General features: G+C 45.0%; 1 protein-coding gene across 1 annotated transcript in view; it reads right to left on the bottom strand.

Annotated features, from left to right (window-relative positions):
* LOC128685929 (uncharacterized) overlaps nucleotides 1-27,157 on the bottom strand; it is a 458,247-nt gene that overhangs the window by 18,883 nt on the left and 412,207 nt on the right. Inside the window, exon 3 of the mRNA XM_070083404.1 lies at nucleotides 20,144-20,368. Within this exon, the coding sequence (XP_069939505.1) occupies nucleotides 20,144-20,368 (225 nt within the window). The remainder of the gene's footprint in view (nucleotides 1-20,143; nucleotides 20,369-27,157) is intronic.

Here is a 27,157-nt window from a genome sequence, read left to right as displayed (position 1 = left end):
TGATGCCGACGACGTGCTCTTGATTCCGGCGACGTGCTCTTGATTCCGGCGACGTGCTCTTGATGCCGGCGACGTGCTCTTGATGTCGGAGAGGTGCTCTTGATGCCGGGGAGGTGCCTTGATTTCAGTGAGGATGCCGGGGAAGGGGCTCTTGATCCTAGGAATAAAACCTATTCTACCCTTTTTTGGGGATCAAACCTGACTGCTTCCTGCTCTCTCAGACACAGTAGGACTCCTACTGGTTTACTGCTTCTCGCCCAATGAATGTAATAATAATAATAATAATAATAATAGGAAGAATAACAATAAGAACAAATATAATAGTAACAACGATAATAATAATAATAGTAATTATTATAATATAATAAGAGTAACAGTATAATAATGGCGAAGAAGAGGAATGTAAGTTAGAGATTATTATTATTATCATGGGGAAGCGCTAAACCCGTAGAATTATACAGCGCATGTGGGGGGGGGAAGGGAAGGCATTCAGGCTCAATTCAGGGAACTGGAGCACAGATCCAATTCCCTAGATCAAGAGCCCCTCACCAACATCAAGGAACCTCCCTTGAGGAGCCTGTAAGTTAGAGAGAAATTTGCACAGTTGAAAGGTCAGACAGTGGTAACTGAACACGGCTTTGAAAACCTTCAGTGATAACTGAACACGGCTTTGAAAACCTTCAGTGATAACTGAACACGGCTTTGAAAACCTTCAGACAGTGATAACTGAACAAGGCTTTGAAAACCTTCAGACAGTGATAACTGAACACGGCTTTGAAAACCTTCAGTGATAACTGAACACGGCTTTGAAAACCTTCAGTGATAACTGAACACGGCTTTGAAAACCTTCAGACAGTGATAACTGAACACGGCTTTGAAAACCTTCAGACAGTGATAACTGAACACGGCTTTGAAAACCTTCAGACAGTGATAACTGAACACGGCTTTGAAAACCTTCAGACAGTGATAACTGAACACGGCTTTGAAAACCTTCAGACAGTGATAACTGAACACGGCTTTGAAAACCTTCAGACAGTGATAACTGAACACGGCTTTGAAAACCTTCAGACAGTGATAACTGAACACGGCTTTGAAAACCTTCAGATAGTGATAACTGAACACGGCTTTGAAAACCTTCAGACAGTGATAACTGAACACGGCTTTGAAAACCTTCAGATAGTGATAACTGAACACGGCTTTGAAAACCTTCAGATAGTGATAACTGAACACGGCTTTGAAAACCTTCAGATAGTGACAACTGAACACGGCTTTGAAAACCTTCAGACAGTGATAACTGAACACGGCTTTGAAAACCTTCAGATAGTGATAACTGAACACGGCTTTGAAAACCTTCAGATAGTGATAACTGAACACGGCTTTGAAAACCTTCAGACAGTGATAACTGAACACGGCTTTGAAAACCTTCAGATAGTGATAACTGAACACGGCTTTGAAAACCTTCAGATAGTGATAACTGAACACGGCTTTGAAAACCTTCAGATAGTGACAACTGAACACGGCTTTGAAAACCTTCAGACAGTGATAACTGAACACGGCTTTGAAAACCTTACATAGCTTCCACCAAACATTATCTTACTGAACTTACTATTTTAGGATCCCTATGACGTCATCGCGTCAAATGCTGTCGTCACGATTATTCATTTTAGAAATATCGTAGAAAATAAAGTTTATACCAGAATGTTACAGGACTCGAACACTATTTTTTGGTAAGATTAACTTATTTATCGTTTTAATTTTTTTCAGTTTTATGTGTATGTTCCACAGAGACCTTGAGGCACAGAAAATATAAGACCGGAACAACTACTGTTATACCAGACAGTTCTAGCTTGGAGTTTAATGGAACAGAGACATATAAACGATCGAGATTTTCTTTGACATAGTCGCCCTTACAATGTCTGATAGTATAGCCCACAAGACTGAACAATATTCTTAACCTTATGGGTATGGAAAATAATGGTATCCAAAACCAAACATGCATCACAACGTAATGGAAACTCGGACTGGCAGACCTCCCAGGCTTGAGCAGCCGTAAACAAACCCTCATGAGGATGCACTGAACAAATTCACTTTCAGTAATAAACATGAAATGGTTACAAGTAAATCATGACCTTACACACACACAAGCTGAGAAGATAATGTAAGTAACTTGAATTTATACCAGTGCTTCTAGAAAATGAGCTCAGTGGCACTAGAAGTGTGCTAGCAGCTAGACACATATCATGACGAAACAAGAGGAAATTATGAAAATAGAAAAAAAACTACTGTCTCTACAGGCAAAGAAGAATCATATTAACTGAATCTATTACCAAAAAGATATTAAAATGGTATAAAATACCGACAGGTTGTTAGGTAAGACACACATGCAACAGTTAGGAACAATACTCTTCTCCAGAATGAGGGACTGACCACCTCAAAACTTCAAGGGTAATGGACTGATTACATCGTCTTCAAGTCTCTTTTGCTTCTATCAACTTTTCTGTACTCGACTGAAGAAGCTTACTGCGTAGGCGAAACGTTTCGAAATAAAGCTACCTAACTGTTGCATGTGTCTTACCTAACTACCAACAAGTTGATGAATTAGACACATGCACGCCTGGGTATTTTTATTTGGAAAACGAAGGTGAAAACCTTTAAGGCTGAGGGACTGATTACCTTTTACGGTCTCCAATTAATAACCTCTGTATTGAATTGATAAAGACAGTGCTTAGCGATGCGTCTTCAAAATGCAGATAAGCAGGTGTTGCACATGTTGCTTCTAGGCTTTATGGCTAAGATCAAACAAAGTTTGTCGGTATGATAAACCAGTCTTCATATTTGTCTGACACAACACCATGAAATATTTGTACAGAGGATAGCTTCTACACCTTGTTTGCTAACCTCTATTACATCACCATAAGTGGGTCCCACTTATGGTGATGTTTTCAACTGCTGCACTTTATATTTATGAAGACTATGATAGTGAATACCTTCAAAATTGAGGGACTGATTATCTCATCATCTACTGACTCCAAATAACCTTTGTACTTAACTGATAAAGCCAGTGACTGGAGAAAATATTTTCATATATAGATACCCAGGTGTTAGTGTCTAATTCATCACAGAATATGTATTACAAAACATCTCAAAGACTCCAGACTTTCTGAAATATTTAAAGAGATGTTAGAGAAATAGAAAATACTGAGCTAAAACTGAATGCATCACACACAGTCCAGGATTAGCCATGTTGGTTACAATTAGACAAAGACCTACGAGTGTATGATACGCGATCTGAAGCTAGGATGACCTTCCACCCACTAGTGCAGCGCAATGATCCAAACTGAGAATAACTATAAACAGTGAAAACGATGGATGCCTGTTTGAAGTTAGCTATATCGGATCCCATAAGTGCATAACACATGCAGCTCAAGCGATAAAAAAAGATCTACAGATAAGTTTTATCACCTAATGATACATCACTGCCTGGTGGTGATACTGGTGGTGATTATGATGATGGTGTTGACAGGGATTACTGGTGATGCTAGTGGCATTAATGCTGGTGTTACTGATGCTGTTATTGCTGCTGCTTCTATGGACGCACTGTGAATGGGGCGAGTACCAAGGTATGGATGGTACACAATACGCTTCAAACAGCAACAAGCAGTTTTTGTATGACTGAAGTAAGCAGTTAATATTGCACAAGAGAAGAAGATTACCATCAGAGTGTCACGAGCATCACCATGGCACCCGGATATCATCGTCGATTGCCAGTTCAGCAACTCAAACCAATCAGCTGACGAACCAACCACTGACGGGAAATAAATGTCATGATAGGAGTGAGTTGCCTAGTGATCAAAACAATGTTGTCTCGAAAGAATTACTAGATCATATAATTCATGGGACAAGTTAATGAAGATGGATTCAAATAACATCCACACACACACACACACAAACATTTAGTCTTCATAAACAGTATCACGTTAAGACAGCAGCATTTCCCGCCACCGCGGCAGTTACTCTGCTCACCTATCATCCCAAGAAGTAATACAGAGGCTCATTAGAATACTATCTGGGCTTCCACCTTACAACCTTAGCTGTTTACCATACTTGTTGCTCTCTAGCTAGTATAAACTACGACCCCACACACTGTAATTGTAACTGACTCTCTTCCCTTATTAATTGTTGTAAATACCCTGAGACCTGAATGTAGCATTCTTGTATATGAAGACAGGCACATATATACACAAATTATGAAGCAAGGTATCATACTTAAGCTTTAGAGGATTCCCTCTCACATAAGCCTCTATAAGCATGAAAGAAGTTGATGAATTAGCTAAACAAGCATTAAATAAAGGGAATGCTGAGTATAACTTTGGTTTTTCACACAGAAGCTTAAAAAACATTATCAGAAAGGAACTAGCAAACGAACCTGAAGTAGAAATGTACAGATAGGAACTAGCAGATCCATCATAATGAAATTTATCAAGTTAAACATATATTTACAGAGAAAGTGACAGGATCAGCAGATTGCAAGACGCTGTTAATGTTAAACTATAGTTAGTTTATAAGTATATCTGACAGTATGGTTTGTATGGAGATGTAAATTATATAAAACGTAATGTGTGTAGACAGAGACAGGGCCCTACACTGGTGTGTAGACAGAGACAGGGCCATACACTGGTGTGTAGACAGAGACAGGGCCATACACTGGTGTGTAGACAGAGACAGGGCCATACACTGGTGTGTAGACAGAGACAGGGTCATACACTGGTGTGTAGACAGAGACAGGGCCATACACTGGTGTGTAGACAGAGACAGGGCCATACACTGGAGTGTAGACAGAGACAGGGTCATACACTGGTGTGTAGACAAAGACAGGGTCATACACTGGTGTGTAGACAGAGACAGGGCCATACACTGGTGTGTAGACAGAGACAGGGTCATACACTGGTGTGTAGACAGAGACAGGGCCATACACTGGTGTGTAGACAGAGACAGGGTCATACACTGGTGTGTAGACAGAGACAGGGCCATACACTGGTGTGTAGACAGAGACAGGGCCATACACTGGTGTGTAGACAGAGACAGGGCCATACACTGGTGTGTAGACAGAGACAGGGTCATACACTGGTGTGTAGACAGAGACAGGGCCATACACTGGTGTGTAGACAGAGACAGGGCAATACACTGGTGTGTAGACAGACAGGGCCATACACTGGTGTGTAGACAGAGACAGGGCCATACACTGGTGTGTAGACAGAGACAGGGCCATACACTGGTGTGTAGACAGAGACAGGGCCATACACTGGTGTGTGGACAGAGACAGGGCCATACACTGGTGTGTAGACAGAGACAGGGCCATACACTGGTGTGTAGACAGAGACAGGGCCATACACTGGTGTGTAGACAGAGACAGGGCCATACACTGGTGTGTAGACAGAGACAGGGCCATACACTGGTGTGTAGACAGAGACAGGGTCATACACTGGTGTGTAGACAGAGACAGGGCCATACACTGGTGTGTGGACAGAGGCAGGGCCATACACTGGTGTGTAGACAGAGACAGGGCCATACACTGGTGTGTGGAAAGAGACAGGGTCATACACTGGTGTGTAGACAGAGACAGGGCCATACACTGGTGTGTGGAAAGAGACAGGGTCATACACTGGTGTGTAGACAGACAGGGTCATACACTGGTGTGTAGACAGAGACAGGGCCATACACTGGTGTGTAGACAGAGACAGGGCCATACACTGGTGTGTAGAAAGAGACAGGGCCATACACTGGTGTGTATACAGAGACAGGGCCATACACTGGTGTGTGGACAGAGGCAGGGTCATACACTGGTGTGTAGACAGAGACAGGGTCATACACTGGTGTGTAGACAGAGACAGGGCCATACACTGGTGTGTAGACAGAGACAGGGCCATACACTGGTGTGTAGACAGAGACAGGGCCATACACTGGTGTGTAGACAGAGACAGGGCCATACACTGGTGTGTAGACAGAGACAGGGCCATACACTGGTGTGTAGACAGAGACAGGGCCATACACTGGTGTGTAGACAGAGACAGGGCCATACACTGGTGTGTAGACAGAGACAGGGCCATACACTGGTGTGTAGACAGAGACAGGGTCATACACTGGTGTGTAGACAGAGACAGGGCCATACACTGGTGTGTAGACAGAGACAGGGCCATACACTGGTGTGTAGACAGAGACAGGGTCATACACTGGTGTGTAGACAAAGACAGGGTCATACACTGGTGTGTAGACAGAGACAGGGCCATACACTGGTGTGTAGACAGAGACAGGGTCATACACTGGTGTGTAGACAGAGACAGGGCCATACACTGGTGTGTAGACAGAGACAGGGCCATACACTGGTGTGTAGACAGAGACAGGGCCATACACTGGTGTGTAGACAGAGACAGGGCCATACACTGGTGTGTAGACAGAGACAGGGCACTACACTGGTGTGTAGACAGAGACAGGGCCATACACTGGTGTGTGGACAGAGACAGGGCCATACACTGGTGTGTAGACAGAGACAGGGCCATACACTGGTGTGTAGACAGAGACAGGGCCATACACTGGTGTGTAGACAGAGACAGGGCCATACACTGGTGTGTAGACAGAGACAGGGCCATACACTGGTGTGTAGACAGAGACAGGGTCATACACTGGTGTGTAGACAGAGACAGGGCCATACACTGGTGTGTGGACAGAGGCAGGGCCATACACTGGTGTGTAGACAGAGACAGGGCCATACACTGGTGTGTGGAAAGAGACAGGGTCATACACAGGTGTGTAGACAGAGACAGGGCCATACACTGGTGTGTGGAAAGAGACAGGGTCATACACTGGTGTGTAGACAGACAGGGTCATACACTGGTGTGTAGACAGAGACAGGGTAATACACTGGTGTGTAGACACAGACAGGGCCATACACTGGTGTGTAGAAAGAGACAGGGCCATACACTGGTGTGTATACAGAGACAGGGCCATACACTGGTGTGTGGACAGAGGCAGGGCCATACACTGGTGTGTAGAAAGAGACAGGGTCATACACTGGTGTGTAGACAGAGACAGGGCCATACACTGGTGTGTAGACAGAGACAGGGCCATACACTGGTGTGTGGACAGAGGCAGGGCCATACACTGGTGTGTAGACAGAGACAGGGTCATACACTGGTGTGTGGACAGAGACAGGGCCATACACTGGTGTGTAGACAGAGACAGAGTCATACACTGGTGTGTAGACAGAGACAGGGCCATACACTGGTGTGTAGACAGAGACAGGGCCATACACTGGTGTGTGGACAGAGGCAGGGCCATACACTGGTGTGTAGACAGAGACAGGGTCATACACTGGTGTGTAGACAGAGACAGGGCCATACACTGGTGTGTAGACAGACAGGGCCATACACTGGTGTGTGGACAGAGACAGGGCCATACACTGGTGTGTAGACAGAGACTGGGTCATACACTGGTGTGTGGACAGAGACAGGGCCATACACTGGTGCGTGGACAGAGACAGGGCCATACACTGGTGTGTGGACAGAGACAGGGCCATACACTGGTGTGTAGACAGACAGGGCCATACACTGGTGTGTAGACAGACAGGGCCATACACTGGTGTGTAGACAGAGACAGGGCCATACACTGGTGCGTGGACAGAGACAGGGCCATACACTGGTGTGTAGACAGAGACAGGGCCATACACTGGTGTGTAGACAGACAGGGCCATACACTGGTGTGTGGAAAGAGACAGGGTCATACACTGGTGTGTAGACAGACAGGGTCATACACTGGTGTGTAGACAGAGACAGGGCCATACACTGGTGTGTAGACAGAGACAGGGCCATACACTGGTGTGTAGAAAGAGACAGGGCCATACACTGTTGTGTATACAGAGACAGGGCCATACACTGGTGTGTGGACAGAGGCAGGGCCATACACTGGTGTGTAGACAGAGACAGGGTCATACACTGGTGTGTAGACAGACAGGGCCATACACTGGTGTGTAGACAGAGACAGGGCCATACACTGGTGTGTGGACAGAGGCAGGGCCATACACTGGTGTGTAGACAGAGACAGGGTCATACACTGGTGTGTGGAAAGAGACAGGGTCATACACTGGTGTGTAGACAGACAGGGTCATACACTGGTGTGTAGACAGAGACAGGGCCATACACTGGTGTGTAGACAGAGACAGGGCCATACACTGGTGTGTAGAAAGAGACAGGGCCATACACTGGTGTGTATACAGAGACAGGGCCATACACTGGTGTGTGGACAGAGGCAGGGCCATACACTGGTGTGTAGACAGAGACAGGGTCATACACTGGTGTGTAGACAGAGACAGGGCCATACACTGGTGTGTAGACAGAGACATGGCCATACACTGGTGTGTGGACAGAGGCAGGGCCATACACTGGTGTGTAGACAGAGACAGGGTCATACACTGGTGTGTGGACAGAGACAGGGCCATACACTGGTGTGTAGACAGAGACAGAGTCATACACTGGTGTGTAGACAGAGACAGGGCCATACACTGGTGTGTAGACAGAGACAGGGCCATACACTGGTGTCTGGACAGAGGCAGGGCCATACACTGGTGTGTAGACAGAGACAGGGTCATACACTGGTGTGTAGACAGAGACAGGGCCATACACTGGTGTGTAGACAGACAGGGCCATACACTGGTGTGTGGACAGAGACAGGGCCATACACTGGTGTGTAGACAGAGACAGGGTCATACACTGGTGTGTGGACAGAGACAGGGCCATACACTGGTGCGTGGACAGAGACAGGGCCATACACTGGTGTGTAGACAGAAACAGGGCCATACACTGGTGTGTAGACAGACAGGGCCATACACTGGTGTGTAGACAGACAGGGCCATACACTGGTGTGTAGACAGAGACAGGGCCATACACTGGAGTGTGGACAGACAGGGCCATACACTGGTGTGTAGACAGATACAGGGCCATACACTGGTGAGTGGACAGAGACAGGGCCATACACTGGTGTGTGGACAGAGACAGGGCCATACACTGGTGTGTAGACAGAGACAGGGCCATACACTGGTGTGTAGACAGAGACAGGGCCATGCACTGGTGTGTAGACATAGACAGGGCCATACATTGGTGTGTGGACAGAGACAGGGCCATACACTGGTGTGTAGACAGAGACAGGGCCATACACTGGTGTGTGGACAGAGACAGGGCCATACACTTGTGTGTAGACAGAGACAGGGCCATACACTTGTGTGTAGACAGAGACAGGGCCATACACTGGTGTCTAGACAGAGACAAGGCCATACACTGGTGTGTGGACAGAGACAGGGCCATACACTGGTGTGTAGACAGAGACAGGGCCATACACTGGTGTGTAGACAGAGACAGGGTCATACACTGGTGTGTAGACGGAGACAGGGCCATACACTGGTGTGTAGACAGAGACAGGGCCATACACTGGTGTGTGGACAGAGACAGGGCCATACACTGGTGTGTAGACAGAGACAGGGTCATACACTGGTGTGTAGACAGAGACAGGGCCATACACTGGTGTGTGGACAGAGACAGGGCCATACACTGGTGTGTAGACAGAGACAGGGTCATACACTGGTGTGTAGACAGAGACAGGGCCATACACTGGTGTGTAGACAGAGACAGGGCCATACACTGGTGCGTGGACAGAGACAGGGCCATACACGAGTGTGTGGACAGACAGGGCCCTACACTGGTGTGTGGACAGAGACAAGGCCATAAACTGGTGTGTGGAGAGAGGGCCATACACTGATGTGTGGACAGAGGCAGGGCCATACACTGGTGTGTGGACAGAGGCAGGGCCATACACTGGTCAGTGGGCAGAGGCAGAGCCATACACTGGTGTGTGGAGAGAGGCAGGGCCATACACTGGTGTGTGGGCAGACAGGACCATACACTGGTGTGTGGACAGAGGCAGAGTCATACACTGGTGTGTGGAGAGAGGTAGAGTCATACACTGGTGTATGGACAGAAGCAGAGCCATACACTGGTGTGTGGACAGAGACAGGGCCATACACTGGAGTGTGCACAGACATTGCCATACACTGGTGTGTGGACAGAGGGAGGGCCATACACTGGTGTGTGGGCAGACAGGGCCATACACTGGTGTGTGGACTGAGACAGGGTCATATACTGGTGTGTGAACAGAGGCAGGGCCATACACTGGTGTGTGAACAGACAGGGCCATATACTGGTGTGTGGACAGAGGCAGGGCCATACACTGGTGTGTGGACAGAGGCAGGGCCATACACTGGTGTGTGGACAGAGGCAGGGCCATACACTGGTGTGTGGACAGAGGCAGGGCCATACACTGGTGTGTGGACAGAGTCAGGGCCATACACTTGTGTGTGGACAGTCAGGGCCATACACTGGTGTGAGGATAGAGTCAGGGCCATACACTGGTGTGTGGACAGAGTCAGGGCCATACACTGGTGTGTGGACAGAGTCAGGGCCATACACTGGTGTGTGGACAGAGTCAGGGCCATACACTGGTGTGTGGACAGAGTCAGGGCCATACACTGGTGTGTGGACAGAGTCAGGGCCATACACTGGTGTGTGGACAGAGTCAGGGCCATACACTGGTGTGTGGACAGAGTCAGGGCCATACACTGGTGTGTGGACAGAGTCAGGGCCATACACTGGTGTGTGGACAGAGTCAGGGCCATACACTGGTGTGTGGACAGAGTCAGGGCCATACACTGGTGTGTGGACAGAGTCAGGGCCATACACTGGTGTGTGGACAGAGTCAGGGCCATACACTGGTGTGTGGACAGAGTCAGGGCCATAGACTGGTGTGTGGACAGAGTCAGGGCCATACACTGGTGCGTGGACAGAGTCAGGGCCATAGACTGGTGCGTGGACAGAGTCAGGGCCATAGACTGGTGCGTGGACAGAGTCAGGGCCATAGACTGGTGCGTGGACAGAGTCAGGGCCATAGACTGGTGTGTGGACAGAGTCAGGGCCATAGACTGGTGTGTGGACAGAGTCAGGGCCATAGACTGGTGTGTGGACAGAGTCAGGGCCATACACTGGTGTGTGGACAGAGTCAGGGCCATACACTGGTGTGTGGACAGAGTCAGGGCCATACACTGGTGTGTGGACAGAGTCAGGGCCATACACTGGTGTGTGGACAGAGTCAGGGCCATACACTGGTGTGTGGACAGAGTCAGGGCCATACACTGGTGTGTGGACAGAGGCAGATCCATACACTGGTGTGTGGACAGAGGCAGGACCATACCCTGGTGTGTGGACAGAGGCAGAGCCATACACTGGTGTGTGGACAGAGGCAGGGCCATACACTGGTGTGTGGACAGAGGCAGGGCCATACACTGGTGTGTGGACAGAGGCAGGGCCATACACTGGTGTGTGGACAGAGGCAGGGCCATACACTGGTGTGTGGACAGAGGCAGGGCCATACACTGGTGTGTGGACAGAGTCCGGGCTATACACTGGTGTGTGGACAGAGTCAGGGCCATACACTGGTGTGTGGACAGAGTCAGGGCCATACACTGGTGTGTGGACAGAGTCAGGGCCATACACTGGTGTGTGGACAGAGTCAGGGCCATACACTGGTGTGTGGACAGAGTCTGGGCCATACCCTGGTGTGTGGACAGAGTCAGGGCCATACCCTGGTGTGTGGACAGAGTCAGGGCCATACACTGGTGTGTGGACAGAGTCAGGGCCATACACTGGTGTGTGGACAGAATCAGGGCCATACACTGGTGTGTGGACAGAGTCAGGGCCATACACTGGTGTGTGGACAGAGTCAGGGCCATACACTGGTGTGTGGACAGAGTCAGGGCCATACACTGCTGTGTGGACAGAGTCAGGGCCATACACTGGTGTGTGGACAGAGTCAGGGCCATACACTGGTGTGTGGACAGAGTCAGGGCCATACACTGGTGTGTTGACAGAGTCAGGGCCATACACTGGAGTGTTGACAGAGTCAGGGCCATACACTGGTGTGTTGACAGAGTCAGGGCCATACACTGGTGTGTTGACAGAGTCAGGGCCATACACTGGTGTGTTGACAGAGTCAGGGCCATACACTGGTGTGTTGACAGAGTCAGGGCCATACACTGGTGTGTTGACAGAGTCAGGGCCATACACTGGTGTGTTGACAGAATCATGGCCATACACTGGTGTGTTGACAGAGTCAGGGCCATACACTGGTGTGTTGACAGAGTCAGGGCCATACACTGGTGTGTTGACAGAGTCAGGGCCATACACTGGTGTGTTGACAGAGTCAGGGCCATACACTGGTGTGTTGACAGAGTCAGGGCCATACACTGGTGTGTTGACAGAATCATGGCCATACACTGGTGTGTTGACAGAGTCAGGGCCATACACTGGTGTGTTGACAGAGTCAGGGCCATACACTGGTGTGTGGGCAGAGGCAGGGCCATACACTGGTGTGTGGACAGAGTCAGGGCCATACACTGGTGTGTGGACAGAGTCAGGGCCATACACTGGTGTGTGGACAGAGTCATGTCATACACTGGTGTGTGGACAGAGTCAGGGCCATACACTGGTGTGTGGACAGAGTCAGGGCCATACACTGGTGTGTGGACAGAATCAGGGCCATACACTGGTGCGTGGACAGAGTCAGGGCCATACACTGGTGCGTGGACAGAGTCAGGGCCATACACTGGTGCGTGGAGAGAGTCAGGGCCATACACTGGTGTGTGGAGAGAGTCAGGGCCATACACTGGTGTGTGGAGAGAGTCAGGGCCATACACTGGTGTGTGGAGAGAGTCAGGGCCATACACTGGCTTGTGGACAGAGTCAGGGCCATACACTGGTGTGTGGACAGAGGCAGGGCCATACACTGGTGTGTGGACAGAGTCAGGGCCATACACTGGTGTGTTGACAGAGTCAGGGCCATACACTGGTGTGTTGACAGAGTCAGGGCCATACACTGGTGTGTTGACAGAGGCAGGGCCATACACTGGTGTGTTGACAGAGGCAGGGCCAAACACTGGTGTGTGGACAGAGACAGGGCCATACACTGGTGTGTGGACAGAGGCAGGGCCATACACTGGTGTGTGGACTGAGTCAGGGCCATACACTGGTGTGTGGACAGAGTCAGGGCCATACACTGGTGTGTGGACAGTCAGGGCCATACACTGGTGTGTGGACAGAGTCAGGGCCATTCACTGGTGTGTGGACAGAGTCAGGGCCATACACTGGTGTGTGGACAGAGTCAGGGCCATACACTGGTGTGTGGACAGAGTCAGGGCCATACACTGGTGTGTGGACTGAGTCAGGGCCATACACTGGTGTGTGGACAGAGTCAGGGCCATACACTGGTGTGTGGACAGAGTCAGGGCCATACACTGGTGTGTGGACAGTCAGGGCCATACACTGGTGTGTGGACAGAGTCAGGGCCATACACTGGAGCATTATATCTTTGTGACAAAACAGTCAACTCTCAGAGACACCTCCATTATTAATGATAAGGTATGCAATATTTTGAACTTGTATCCACATTTTCCATAGACTAGATGAAGAAACTGTCTTTAGAGACATTTTTTATTTTTTTTTTTAGCGGCAACAAGAAATAATTTTTTTGAGATTGTATTCCTTCCTGTACTGTGTACAGAAACTATAAGAAGAAATTCTTAAATAGAAAATGACTAATATTCCTCCCTAATGATGTAACAATGTTGAGTGAAGTGTGACAACGACCCACTGAGACTTCTGTAATGCTGTTTCTTGCGCTACTGCTCACTGGATGAGCTGCGGTTGCGTTGTAAAATACCTGCTTAGACGACACAACTAAAATAGGAAGTACGGGGGAAAGGGAAGAGACAGTTGTGGAAATAGGGAGGATGGGGAAGGTCAGCCGATAAAGGAAGAGGATGGATATGTTGGTGATTCTGCTGTCTCAGTGAATCTCGTATCACTTTAAAATCCACTGTGTTCATCATAAATCATCATTTTCTTATTGATACTCTTTTAACTCTGTTATGTTTATCTACATACGTGGTCCCAGACTTCTTAACATCTTGTTGAAAGACATCAGAAACATTGCTGAAACAAGTGTAGAAGTCTTCAAGAGGAAACTAGACAATTACTTCTCCCGGATCAATAACAGCGGCAACAGCGTGGTTGGTCAGCAAGCACTAGACAAGCCTGGCCTAGGTCCGGGCTACGAGAGAAGACCATCAAAGGATATAGTTAAAGGTATACCGTGAAGGCTGATGTGAAAGATATGGTGACAGTTGGTCACATGTGCGTTTAAGCTCCGCACAAAGAGCTATTTTCTGCCTGAATTTGAGACAGAGAGCTTGAAAACATGATGGTCAGCCTCTAAAGTGCATCTACACATTTATAAAAACACAACAAATATCATTGCGCTTTGAGATCAACGGAATAAAGTGTTTACTATAGTGGGGTTCCAAGGAAAACCAATGTGTTCCCACAGCCGTTACTGTGGCACCTCCATATGTCAACACGTAAAGTAACTGTGATGGAAGAATGAATGTAGAACAGAGAGAGAGAGAGAGAGAGAGAGAGAGAGAGAGAGAGAGAGAGAGAGAGAGAGAGAGAGAGAGAGAGAGAGAGAGAGAGGGTCAGTAAGATCAATGCTTTTATCACAAAATTCCAAGCACTGAGATAAAACTAATAAACTGGTGGATATTTAATGAGTCCAAAAAGCACCCGTGGCGTCAACAGCTCCCTACGAGATACCTCAGAGTCCACGCAGTTTACAAAATAGTTGTCTGGCTGTCAACAACGTCCTTGAGAGACCTTCCCAACGAAACGTGAATACAAGTCTCTGCCCCAGACTCCTTTGTGATACATGTTACTATTTTTCTCACTAGTTATGTGGCCACTAAATACTGAGGAAAAACGCAGGAATAGTTAGCGTACGGTTAAGAAGCAAGCCCACGCACAACAATCAGATAATTTGTGGTAAAGATTGTTGAGAAATTGTCCCTAGAATTTAGACCAGAAGCTAGTAGCTTCTTACATATAATAGTTAAGGAAACCTCCATAGATTAAAGATCTTCCCTAAGTTGAAGAAGTTGCTTATATCATCTGAATACTTGCAAGAGGAATCTAGATTACTTGACTAGAATCAGGAGATTTCTAGTAGCATATTCTAAGCCTCAAGTAAGTCAGTCCATGTTAGTGCATGCTGATGAGATTTTTCGTGCAGGTCCTTCAGTATGCCCATGGAAATGTTCCCTAAAAGTCACTTGTGAGACTGAGACACCTAGAGTCTTGGGGTGTCTGTATCAACAGTACTGGCCAGACAGTGTATCTCACAAGGGGCCAGGTAACACATTTTCAAAGAAGTGTTGGAAAGTACGAGAAAGTTAACCGATATACAGTGTTTAGGTTATTGTTATATTGTGATCAGTTACCGAGAGGCAGTGAGGAAGATTTATTAGTGAATTTTATTATATCTGTCAGAGTGAAATACTCAACTTATGAAAGTACCTAGAAAACTGAATTTAGCAAAGGAAAGTTTAAAGAGAGGCGTGAAGGTGGTGCCACTTAGGCCTATAATGGTACTGATGATTGAATCATCATATAGTGAGTGATTAGGGTATAGATATATAACGAGGTTTCAATAGTGATTCTATTTAAGTATAAAAAACTATCTTGCAAACGATCCACGGCTCGGTTGGCAACGCACTCGCCTCACACATGAGTGACCATGGTTCAGCCCAGGCGTGGGTAGAAACGTTGGACCTGTTTCCTTACGCTTGCTGTTCCTGCTCACCTAGCAGTAAGTAGGTACCTGGGTGTTAGTCGACTGGTGTGGGTGGAAATAAGACAGTTCTCGGTGACGCGCTGGCTAACCCTCTGAGTTAAAAATCTGGTGGATAAATATCCAATGAGTGCTGCCAGATGTCACAGGAATCAGATGAGTTGAACTATCAGATCTGAGTGTAAATAACAATAGTAGCAGTAGTCAGTATAATGAACTGAGAGATCATATTGAATATATTTAAAAGAATATTACAGAGTAATTAGTGAAGGGTACTATGAGCTGCCAGAAACACTGATTGTCCTTTCATATAAGAGAACAAAATAGTACTGGAACATAGTGACCTAAAATAATATGTAAGTATATATGGTAGAAAAATACAAGTCAAAAGAAATCAAGTGGAGCATTAGTTAACAGAACGAGTAATTCTCACACCCCTGCCTGTCTAAGGAACAACAAACAGTGTGAAACAGAGTAACTTAAAATAGTGGAGCATTAGTCAGTAGAACACGTCACTAGGAAACTACATTCACATGTTTGTAGATGAATGGTTCAGAGAACCGACATGTTGATAAATTAGACACATGTGCAACTCTTGGGTATCTTTATTTGAGGAAACGTTTCGCCACACAGTGGCTTCATCAGTCCATACAAAGGAGAATCTTTAAGGTTCTTCAAGATTCTCCTTTGTATGGACTGATGAAGCCACTGTGTGGCGAAACGTTTCCTCAAATAAAGATACCCAAGAGTTGCACATGTGTCTAATTTATCTACATTCACATGGCTAGAGTTGCCAGATGATAAGGTTCGCTTCAGCTAAAATCAGGATTTTTGGACTACCCAGATTGATAGTATACTGACAGGATGGTATACAGGAATACTTGTGGAAGAAGTGGATCCTGGGGAAATAAAGAAGAATTACATGTGACCTACATTTATGTAAACACCATATTTCTTGAAGAAGAGTATGCTCTGTTTCCATAAATGACATTAATGTATAAAGATGCTTCTGGATTTGCAATAAGGTTATGGTGCCTTTGGCAGAATTTAAGACAATAGTAAGGAGGATGGTGAATAATAATCAGGATACAGAGCTTCTCTTCAATAATCTGTTTGAGATATATACAATATGGGAGGAAAAAACAGTTACAGGAACAGGGAGCCAATAAACTCAAGCTGCGGCGACCTCAGCGCTGACATGTGAAGTCATAAATAACAATATTCAAACTATTTAAAGTCCAGCAGATGACCCGGGTATGAATACAGACCAACATGAAGAAGTATATGTAACCGGGATCAAGACCTCCAGCACTGGTACTGATTCGGATACAGACCGAATCAGTTACAAAATCTATTACAGACCGGTTTCGGTTATAGCCTCTATCACGGCCACGATTACAGATTTAGTAGTACAGGAGTTAGCTACAGTCAAACTGAAAAGGTCCCCAAAACTGACACAATAAAACAGGACCATAAAAAGTGTGTTGACACTATGCCTGTAGAATTAGCCAATATAAACCAACTGGAAAAAGAAATGGTGTATCGATATGACCCTTCTAGAAAATGTTGCACCCTCTTAAAAAAAAGACGAATATATCAATCCAAGACCTGCACATACTTCAACCCTAAAATGCACAATGACTCAATATATGAGAGAAAAATTTCCCGGCATTAAATGTGAAGAGACCGAGGCATATAAGGCAACATGAACATTAAACTGAACATAAAAATTAGAACCCTGTAGGCAGCAACGATTTCTTAATGCCCGGGAATGAAAGAGAATGGCAACAAATGGCAAGAATATATCACCACCTAGGAACCATCCAGGGCTGGGAACGAAGCCACTGCAGCTGCCTCACCAGAGCCACAGATATTGAATCCAACAAAAAAGCTCCCCAGCTCGGAGACAAACAACAAAACATCATTTGTTTTTGAACACAGAGTCTAAAACCCAGCAACAACAACAAAATACTCTTCATCAGTGATCTCATTGAGTCGCATGCAACATTTGCTGCCTTTATGGAAACCCAAGTAAAAGGCTACTTTGATAATGAAATAAGGATTCTTGGGTAGAGTCTACTCAGATGCAACTAGAAAAACAGACAACAAGGAGGGAATTGGTTGTAATGTGAACCGAGTTATTTAATACCACGAATGATGTGGTCGAATCTCTGTTGGTTAAAATTGAAAATTTAAATCTAGTTATTGTAACTGAGTGTAAACAACAAGATACAACTTTTCAGTAGTTCAGAGAACTTTTATAAGTCGAGTATTGTTTTGAAGACCTGTCAAACCCGGCCCCAAATATACTATTGCTCGGAAACTTCAGTTTAAGATACCTAACATGGAAGACTGTAACAAAGACTGTAATAGCAGAAAGAATCTCAGAAGCCAGGTTAGATGATCAGTTTTAAACAATGGAACCAATAAGACTGCGACAAATTCGCCTTATGCCAGAAAATAATGACTAGACTGGAAAATACCTTAAACCTTATATTCACTAATATTGAAGACTTGATTTAAAATATTAGTGTTGAATACAGTAAACTCAGACCATGAGGGTGAGGTCAACAAATTTAACTTTAACAAAAATAAATCATGAGCATGCTGAAATTTGCTGGGAAAACAATATAATAAATGACATAAACCATTATATCGAGAGGATGAGCTCAATAGAACCAGAAGCATAATTCTGGCACAAACAGGCAGAGGAGGAAGAGAGGGTGAAGGTTGAAAAGCAAGAGGCGTGTCATCTATAGGAGAAGACGGTCAGTAATTAAGCTCCTTGAAAGCCGCAGACTCTCTGCATAACGAAAAGTAATACTGGATAGAGAATTATAAAATGTTGAGATCATATTAAAAACATTATACAGAGTTCAGGAGAGACAGAGGGAGCTAAAAAAAAAAACGTGATATTTGAGAAAAATCCAAAATACTTCTCATTTGCAAAAGCCAGGTGAATAACAACAGAGACAAGAGACGGGATGTACATCGACGACAACAAATAAATTTGTGAAATATTTAAGTGCCAGTATGACTCAATTCAGTTCAGTGAGCTACTAAACAGTCTTAAGATGAATGACTCTAATGAGTTCTTCATAAATGAGATACAAAATGCTGCAGACATCTTCCTAATATCTGATTTAACGCTAACCCCACTTGACTTCCTTGAAGTCATTCACTCCGCACCAAGTCAGGATTTGTAGAACTCAGTATTCGTCAAGAGCTGCAAAACCTTATTACGAGACTGAAATATTCTACGGAAAAGAAGCCTAGGCACTGGAACCATACTGCATTTATTAAAACCACTGATACTGCCCCACTCCACTAAGGTAGCAGTAAAGCAACGGAAAAAATACAGAACGACAGACCTAACGTCCCACTATATTAAGATCTTCGAGGTTTCAAAAAGCAATATTACCAATCACATGAAATCGCAGCAGTAGAACAACCCAGTTCAGTATGGTTGCAGAACTGGTCACTCCTGCCTGTCACAACTGCTGGATCATTTACGACGTGGTCTTGGATATACTTGGAGACAAAAAAGGTAATTTTGCAAAGTCCTTTGTCAAGTGCGGCCATGGTAATTGTACACAAAATGCGTGCAATAATAATAGTAAATACAGTGAAATCAAGGCTGCTACAGTGAAAAGTTTTTCTCCTCCAGGTTACTAACCACACTCTTCATCCTCATCCTCATTTCTGACAGCGGGTCACCGATAACAATATGATGTTCATTGAGAACAAATTTCAGATTATAATAATAATACTACTACTACTACTACTACTACTACTACTACTAATAATAATAATAATAATAATAATTTATTTATATACTACAAGTACATGTACATGATATACAGGCCTAGCTGGCATAAGTAACATACTACTATATAAAAAGCTGCTTGTTATGCTGAGCATTTCGGGTAAATTAGGTCAGTTTTGTCCCAGGATGCCACCCACAACAGTCGACTAACACCCAAGTACCCATTTTATACTGATGGGTGAACATGGACGGCAGGTGTCTAGCGATCGAGTCACGGGATTATGGAGGAATGGGGGGTAAATCGAGATCAGGGTACAAGACAAATTCAAGCCACTCATTGTATACAACTCAACATGTAAATGCCATGTGAAAGGGTAGCTACCACTTGGATTTTCCCACAATGGAATACGAGCGTCGGGGTCCTGACGGCACTCACCTCCAGCCTTATTAAAAAAAAAATAGTTAAGCTACACGCTAAGGTGTTGTTCCCACCATGTAACACATACACAATAGGGCAGCTATTTTCCAGAGTGCTCGCACCATGTAACCCATATACAACAGCGCATCTACACAACTGGGTGTGGCGACAGCAGGTTAGCTCACCCAGTATGACGCTAGTGGAAGGGACAGCACTGTGAGGGTCGCGTCTTGGAGCATCCATATGACGCTGACTCATCATCACCACTATCCCTCCGTCCTCAGCTGACTGTCCACCGCCTCCCTCCTTCCGCCCTCCTCCCGACGACCAGAAGGGGGGCTTCCTCACAGGCTTGGGCGGAGGTGGGGGTGGTGGGGGTCGCACCTCCAGCGCCACCGCTGGGTCTCCATCTGTAAAGAAGAGAGGAGGGTAAGGTCAAGATACACAACTAACATCTGTAGCGGCAGCAGCATCCTAGCACCAATATTTTCTTCAACAACCAGGTCCCATCAAAGCTTTTGATGGCCTAATTATAGATCAATGGTTCAGAGAACCGACACGTTGATAAATTAGACACATGTGCAACTCTTGGGTATCTTTACTGAGGAAACGTTTCGCCACACAGTGGCTTCATCAGTCCATACAAAGGATAATCTTGATAATCTTCAAGTTTATCCTTTGTATGGACTGATGAAGCCACTGTGTGGCGAAACGTTTCCTCAATAAAGATACCCAAGAGTTGCACATGTGTCTAATTTATTAACATGGCCTAATTGTAGGTACAACTGCACAAACCCACGTAGAACCCAAAATGACCCATGAATACTAGCATTGGTACCCATAACTTGACAAAATTGATGATCTAAGACATTCTGCAAACCCAAGCACCACCCCGCTGCCAGACGAATACTTAATTAATCCAAGCTCTGAGAAATAAAGCTCTCTCCTCCACTTCACCAGTAACGCAGAAGAAACAGCAACAGTATTAACAAGATAACATCAAGGATGCTGTAACTCAACTTGTCAACCCAGCAGGACCCCCGTGTATCATCAACCCCCCACACCACCGCCCAGGGCCACAACATAACAACAACATCAAACTGGCTGACTCTCTTCAACTCCCCTTCCTTCAGGGGATTCATCACCTCTGTCGATCTCTCAGGTATGACTGACGTTCCTGACACTCTTAAGTCATACAACGTCACCCTAGAGACTAATAATAAGGATCTTAGATCAATACTAAACCTCGAAGAGAAGATAACGTCATCGGGAAGTACTGATTCAGGAAATTCTCTGCGAACAGCTATCGCCAGTCACACCGAGCAAATAACATCTCAGAATACAATCAAGAACTGGAAAATCAACATGAATGCCCGTTTGAATGACTATCTTGATTACCACGATGACAAAACAGATCAAGAAAAGTAGGTTGACGCAGTTATAATTAACAGCTCCCACTTTACCAGAGAAATAACCCGAGCTAACTGCAAAGATACCGCTATCACGATCATTTAAGACCACCTAAATGTTAATGTACAAGACAAATTAAAGAAACACTAGGTAAATAAGGTAAACATTGTGTTATGATCAGATTTCGTTCATATGACACAAAGGATCTAATTAAATCATCAATTAGAATAAAAACTGAGTGTACATCAATGAGTATCTGACGAACAAACGTCAGAAACTTTTGTTCAGGTTGAGAAAACAGTGACAAAATCCATCAGTGCTTCACTCCAGATGGGAAAATTCTAGTGACAAAAACAGAAGTAGGCCGCTTATACACTATCATAAATGAACATGATCTCTCCAACTTCCTTAGAGATGCTGATCCTACCGAGACTGATTAATCAATTCGTCCTTAACATTATTATCTACGTGTAGTGTATGTTGCTACTGCATTATCGCTCAAATCCTTGTACTACCTTTTACTAGTTAGTACCAACTACCTTATACCCTATTTTTTTTAGTGCTATTTCTTGCTTAAATTTTGTGCTACAAGTCAAATCTTACTGTCTAAATTTGTTGAATACCATATTTACTATCTGTCCATTTTATATTTTTGTATTATTATTTGTTTAGTCTCTGTATATTGTTTTAGAATAGTTCTTTACATACCAATACTTTGTACTGCTTTTTATATGTTATCATATTACCTTCAGAGCAATATTGAATCCTAAAAGTTGTGCAATTTTGATTTAAGTCTCGTCATAGTCATTATATCAATCCTTATTAATAGTTTCTCTTCTGTTAGTATACATCCTTAATCCTGCATTAGTCATATGATATTCAAATATTTATTCCGACATTAACCTCCTATTAAATGACATACACGATCCTAACAACAACTGCCTTTATTACACTGTTAGTCAGGCTAAGACACTACTCAGTGCCAACAACAACATAACAGTATTTAATTATAATGTTAGATCATTAAGCAAGCACTATGAGGACCTCCAGGCACTACTCAGTTCTCTAAATGTCAGTATGTCTAAAAATATGGTTAAAATATGTTATAAACATCTATTCCATACCTGGCTACACTGCCATACACAATTGTAGACCATACCAATTAAGAGGTGGTACAGCTATATACTATGATGAATTTGAATGTATAAATTCTACTTGCATAAGGGATGAATATGGTGAATATACATTTACTAAATTTAAATCCAAAGATCTTAAAAACCTTTAACAGTTGGAGTAATCTATAAAGTACCTCACTCCAGTATTTACTCATTTAGTGAAAAACTAAGGAACATGATAACTGATGCAGAGGTGAATAAACACCACCTTATACTTACAGGGAACTTCAACATAAACCTCATCCATGACCCTCAAATAACTGAATTCAAAAATACTATGAGCAACTGCTTACTTCTGCCAACTATAGCAAAACCTACAAGAATCTCTGAGACATATGCCTCTTTATTAGACCATATCTGGACAAACACTACATCCCCATTAAAAGCAGGCATAATCACAGATAACACTACTGACCACTATCGCATCTTTCTCATAACCAACTTATGTAAATTGCCTCAGGACACAACTAAGATGACCTTCCGACTACATGACCAGTCATCTGTCAATAGTTTTAATTCAGCATTAAGTAACATCGACTGGCAAAATGAGCTAGCAGGCAACCTCGATATTGATGAATGTGTCAATATTTTTTTTACAAAGCCAAAACTTCTATAACATGCATTGCCTAATAAAAACAAAGCAGATCACAGCAAAGAGACTAAACAGCCCCTGGCTTACAAACAGCATCCTCAAATTTATTGATAAAAAACATCTATATGAAAAACAGTACAGAATGGGTCTAATAACAAAGGATCTGGCAAAAAGTAACTCATCAATACTAACTAATCTAATAAGGAGGTCAAAAACAAACTGTATTACGAAACCAGATTTCATGACATAAGAGTTTATATGAAAAAGACCTGGAAAACCTTATCTGAAATTCTAGGATATAAAAAACTGTCTTGCAACAGTGTGATTAACTTAAACGAAACCAGAAGAACCTCTCCTATAGCCAACAAACTGTCTTTTTCTCGACCGTAGGAACAAAGCTAGCAAGCAAAATCCCAAACACAAACATTCAGCCAGAAGACTACCTCACTGGTAACTACCCAGATACTCTATTTCTAGTCCCAACAAACCCTACTGAAATCTCGCTCATCATCAAAACACTAAACAACTTACCACAACTCATGTATGTAAAATCTCTCATGTATTGTCACCACTTATTGCAACTCTTTTTAACAAATCCATTGACTCTTCCACTTTCCCATCCATACTTAAGACAGCAAGGGTCACCCTGATCCTCAAAGGAGGTGATCCAACGAAATTGAGCAACTATAGGCCTATACCTCTTCAAGGGGGGCTCCTTGGCACGGTGAAGTGGCTCTTGGTTTGAGGAATTAGACCTTTTGGTCTCCTTCCTCAGACCAAACCTAATTACCCCCAGTCCCCCCTCACCATCCCCTCCCACCATCCCACTTTCTTCACTTTCCTCCTCCTCCTCCTCCTCCTCCTCCTCCCCATCCCTCCCCTATTCCCTTCCTATTTTCAGCCTTTGGGATTCTTCCCACAGGCACTCTAGTTCCTAGGTAGGGGGAAGGGTACTGGGGACCATCCCATTCTATTGAGATCCTTTGCGGTGGTGTAGTTTGCTGTGGAATCTGGATCACCTGGCGATATCCCGATCCCTCTCCGGTCTCCTGGGGAGTGGCTTTGGGTGTCTTTTGGGTGACGGGTTTATCTCTGGAGGCTACCTTTCGGATTCCAGGGGGTGGTGGCCAAAGGAGGTATGCTTTGTGGTGGGTATCTGGCCACCCTCTCTTTTGTCCATCAAGGTGGCTCGGTGGATGTGAGGTTATTATCCCGGATTGCTGGTTTACTGGCATGAAGGGTAGAGTATATCACGGGCTGCATGCCGCATCTGCACTACTTGCAGTGCAAAGGTCCTCTTGGGCGTGGAGGAAGATTTACAGCCCTTTCATTCCTCCTAGGAGCTATTTCTCCACGTTCCCCCATTTTTTAATTCTTCGTTTTTTATTTTCTTCTAAAAAGAAAAAGAAAAGGAGTGACCTAACCATGGAGTACCCAACCCATGAGCCTGCTCCCCTTGGGCCCCTTTCTGATACCGCATCCTACTCTGACCCTATCTTGCTTTTTGACCACTCTTTGGACACTTCTAATGCCCCTGTACCTATTGCTGGTGCCGTTTTGTTGCCTGCTTCAGGTACCCGGGTTTTAACTGACTCCTTCGATACGTCAGACCTCGGCTCTTCTTTGACTATGCTTCCAGCTTCTCCCTCTACAGTACGGCAATTTTCGAATCGCCCTCCCGTCCCACATTGGACCAACTCTAGTCCCACACCTCAATGCCCACGACAATTACCTGATGCTACTTCTCCGCTTCCTTCTCGTTCTACTCAGGAAAATTGGCATGTCACACACTCCCTTTCCACACTATGTTTCAAAATACACAATGAACAAAGTTTTTTACTTTACGACCGACTTCCTCTACTGCTTATCTTTCCGTCCATGGTAGTGGCAAGTCACTCCTACGTCATGTTGGAAGAGATATATCGTTTCATGCTCTCAAGATCAGTACATGCATCATCACTGTCCAGAATGCTAACCAAGCTGACGATCTTTCTCTTCTTTCAAGTATCAATACTATTCCTGTAACTATTGAAAAACATCATTCCCTCAATTCTTGTAGTGGTACTGTCATTCTGCCCAATGCCATTGTCTAACAGAATTTCCAGACATGTGGCGATGACATTCTGGAACAGCTGGAACTCCAAGATCTCCCAATCCTCAAAGTAGACACTTATGTCCTCCCTGCCCGTGGGCAGAAATGATACCCTTGCAATGTAGTTTGACTAACTTTTGACTGCTGTGAGCTCCCATCCTGTTTATATAGCGGGACATCATTTACAAGTTCGAAAGGTGATCCCTACACTGCAACAGTGTAGAAATTGTTGGCGTTTTGCTCATCCAGTGAAATATTGCAGGTCCATAGCCGAATGCCCAGCATGTGGTGCTGATGACCATACCAATACGTCTTATAGTCTACTTCCCTCTTGCCTTAATTGTCATGAGGCTCACCCATCTTACTCTTGCCATTGCCAAGTTTACTTAAATGAGCAAGAAATCCATTGTCTCAGAAGCAGAAGGTTTCCCCTATGCTATGGCAGTCTCTCATCTACGCCTCCAAGGGAGACTCCCCTGTATTTCTTATTCTCGTGTTTCTAAAAATCACCCCCACCTCTGGGGTCCCACCTACTGCAGCCTCCTTTGTGGTTACCCCTTCCACTGTCACTCCTGTCTCTAATTCTTTTGCTGTCCTGTACTCAGAGGTCCCTACCTCAACACCTCAGTCTCTTCTTACTTCTTCATCTTCTCACAAGTTCCGGTATCGACAAGACTTCGTACAACACCTCCTCCCCATCGCCCTTCTACTTTTCAAAAGTTCAAAAAATCCCCATTGCTCAAATCGCCTTTAACCCTTCCTTCCCTTCTTTTACCTCCACATTTTGCCTTTCCAGTCTCTGTACTTGGTTCTTCACCTCTAACTGGCTCTATTACAAAGGTGGAGGTTCAACCTTCTCCTCGTACTGTACCTTCCTTCCCTGTCCCCTCCCAAGTTTCTTTCTCTTCTTCCCCCTCCCAGGTTCCTTCCTCTTCTGTCCCCTCCCATGCTTCTTCTCCAGTTCCCTCTACCCTTTCGTCTCCCCCTACTTTGGAACAGTCCACTGTCGTCCCAGTCTTTACTCACCTTCCTTCCATCTCCAATATTGTCTCCCATACAACATCTTTGTCTTCCGAAACACTTGAAGCTATCTCAGAATATATTGATGAGACTAGACCATCGATGGACACCGATCCACCTCCTGTTCCTCCTCTTCCCTCTCCTCCGCCTGTGCAACTCCTTTCTTCGCAGCATCCCATTTCTTCACTGAACGTTTTCGGCTGCTGCCACGTGGACTTTTCTAACCCTTCTAGTCCATATATACCTGCAGATTTCTTGTATCTTTCTTGTTACCAATCGTGGTTTATTTACAGTGGAATATCCGCGGCCTCAGAGGTAACTGGGGTGAGCTTCAGATGTTGTTCTCCCAGTTTTTCCCTGTTGGTATTGGTTTACAAGAACCCAAATTACACTCCGCTGTTATCCAACCTATCTCAGGCTATGATTTATTGTATTCATCAGACCCTTTTCCCGATGGAACCTTTAATGAAAGGGCCCTTCTTAACCGCACTGATTTTCCATACCATCAGCTCTTTGTTAATACTTCGCTGCATTACACTGCAGCCCGTATCCACTTGAATAAGTAGTATACAATCTATTATTCATTGCATCTCTCTCCTTCTCGAGCATTATCTATCCCAGATATTGCCTTTCTAGTTTCATCCTTACCGTCGCCACTTCTGTTGGCGATTTTAATGTTCATCATTTCCTCGGGGGGAGGGGGAGGGTCCTCACTGTGACTCCCACGGCATTCAGTTAGAGGCTTTTCTTGTTTCTCTCCCCCTCCATGTTGTAAATACGGGTACTCCCACCCATTTTGATCCTCGTACTCATACTCTCTCTTGCATCGATCTCTCGGTCTGCTCTTCCTCAACTGTCCTAGACTTCACCTGGTCTGTCCTCCTGGACTTGCATGATAGCGATCATTTTC

Source organism: Cherax quadricarinatus, chromosome 9, assembly GCF_038502225.1.
Source record: "Cherax quadricarinatus isolate ZL_2023a chromosome 9, ASM3850222v1, whole genome shotgun sequence".
In the NCBI taxonomy this organism is placed as follows: domain Eukaryota; kingdom Metazoa; phylum Arthropoda; class Malacostraca; order Decapoda; family Parastacidae; genus Cherax; species Cherax quadricarinatus.
The sequence above is the reverse complement of the archived record's forward strand: the minus strand, read 5'-3'. Positions and strand labels throughout refer to the sequence as shown.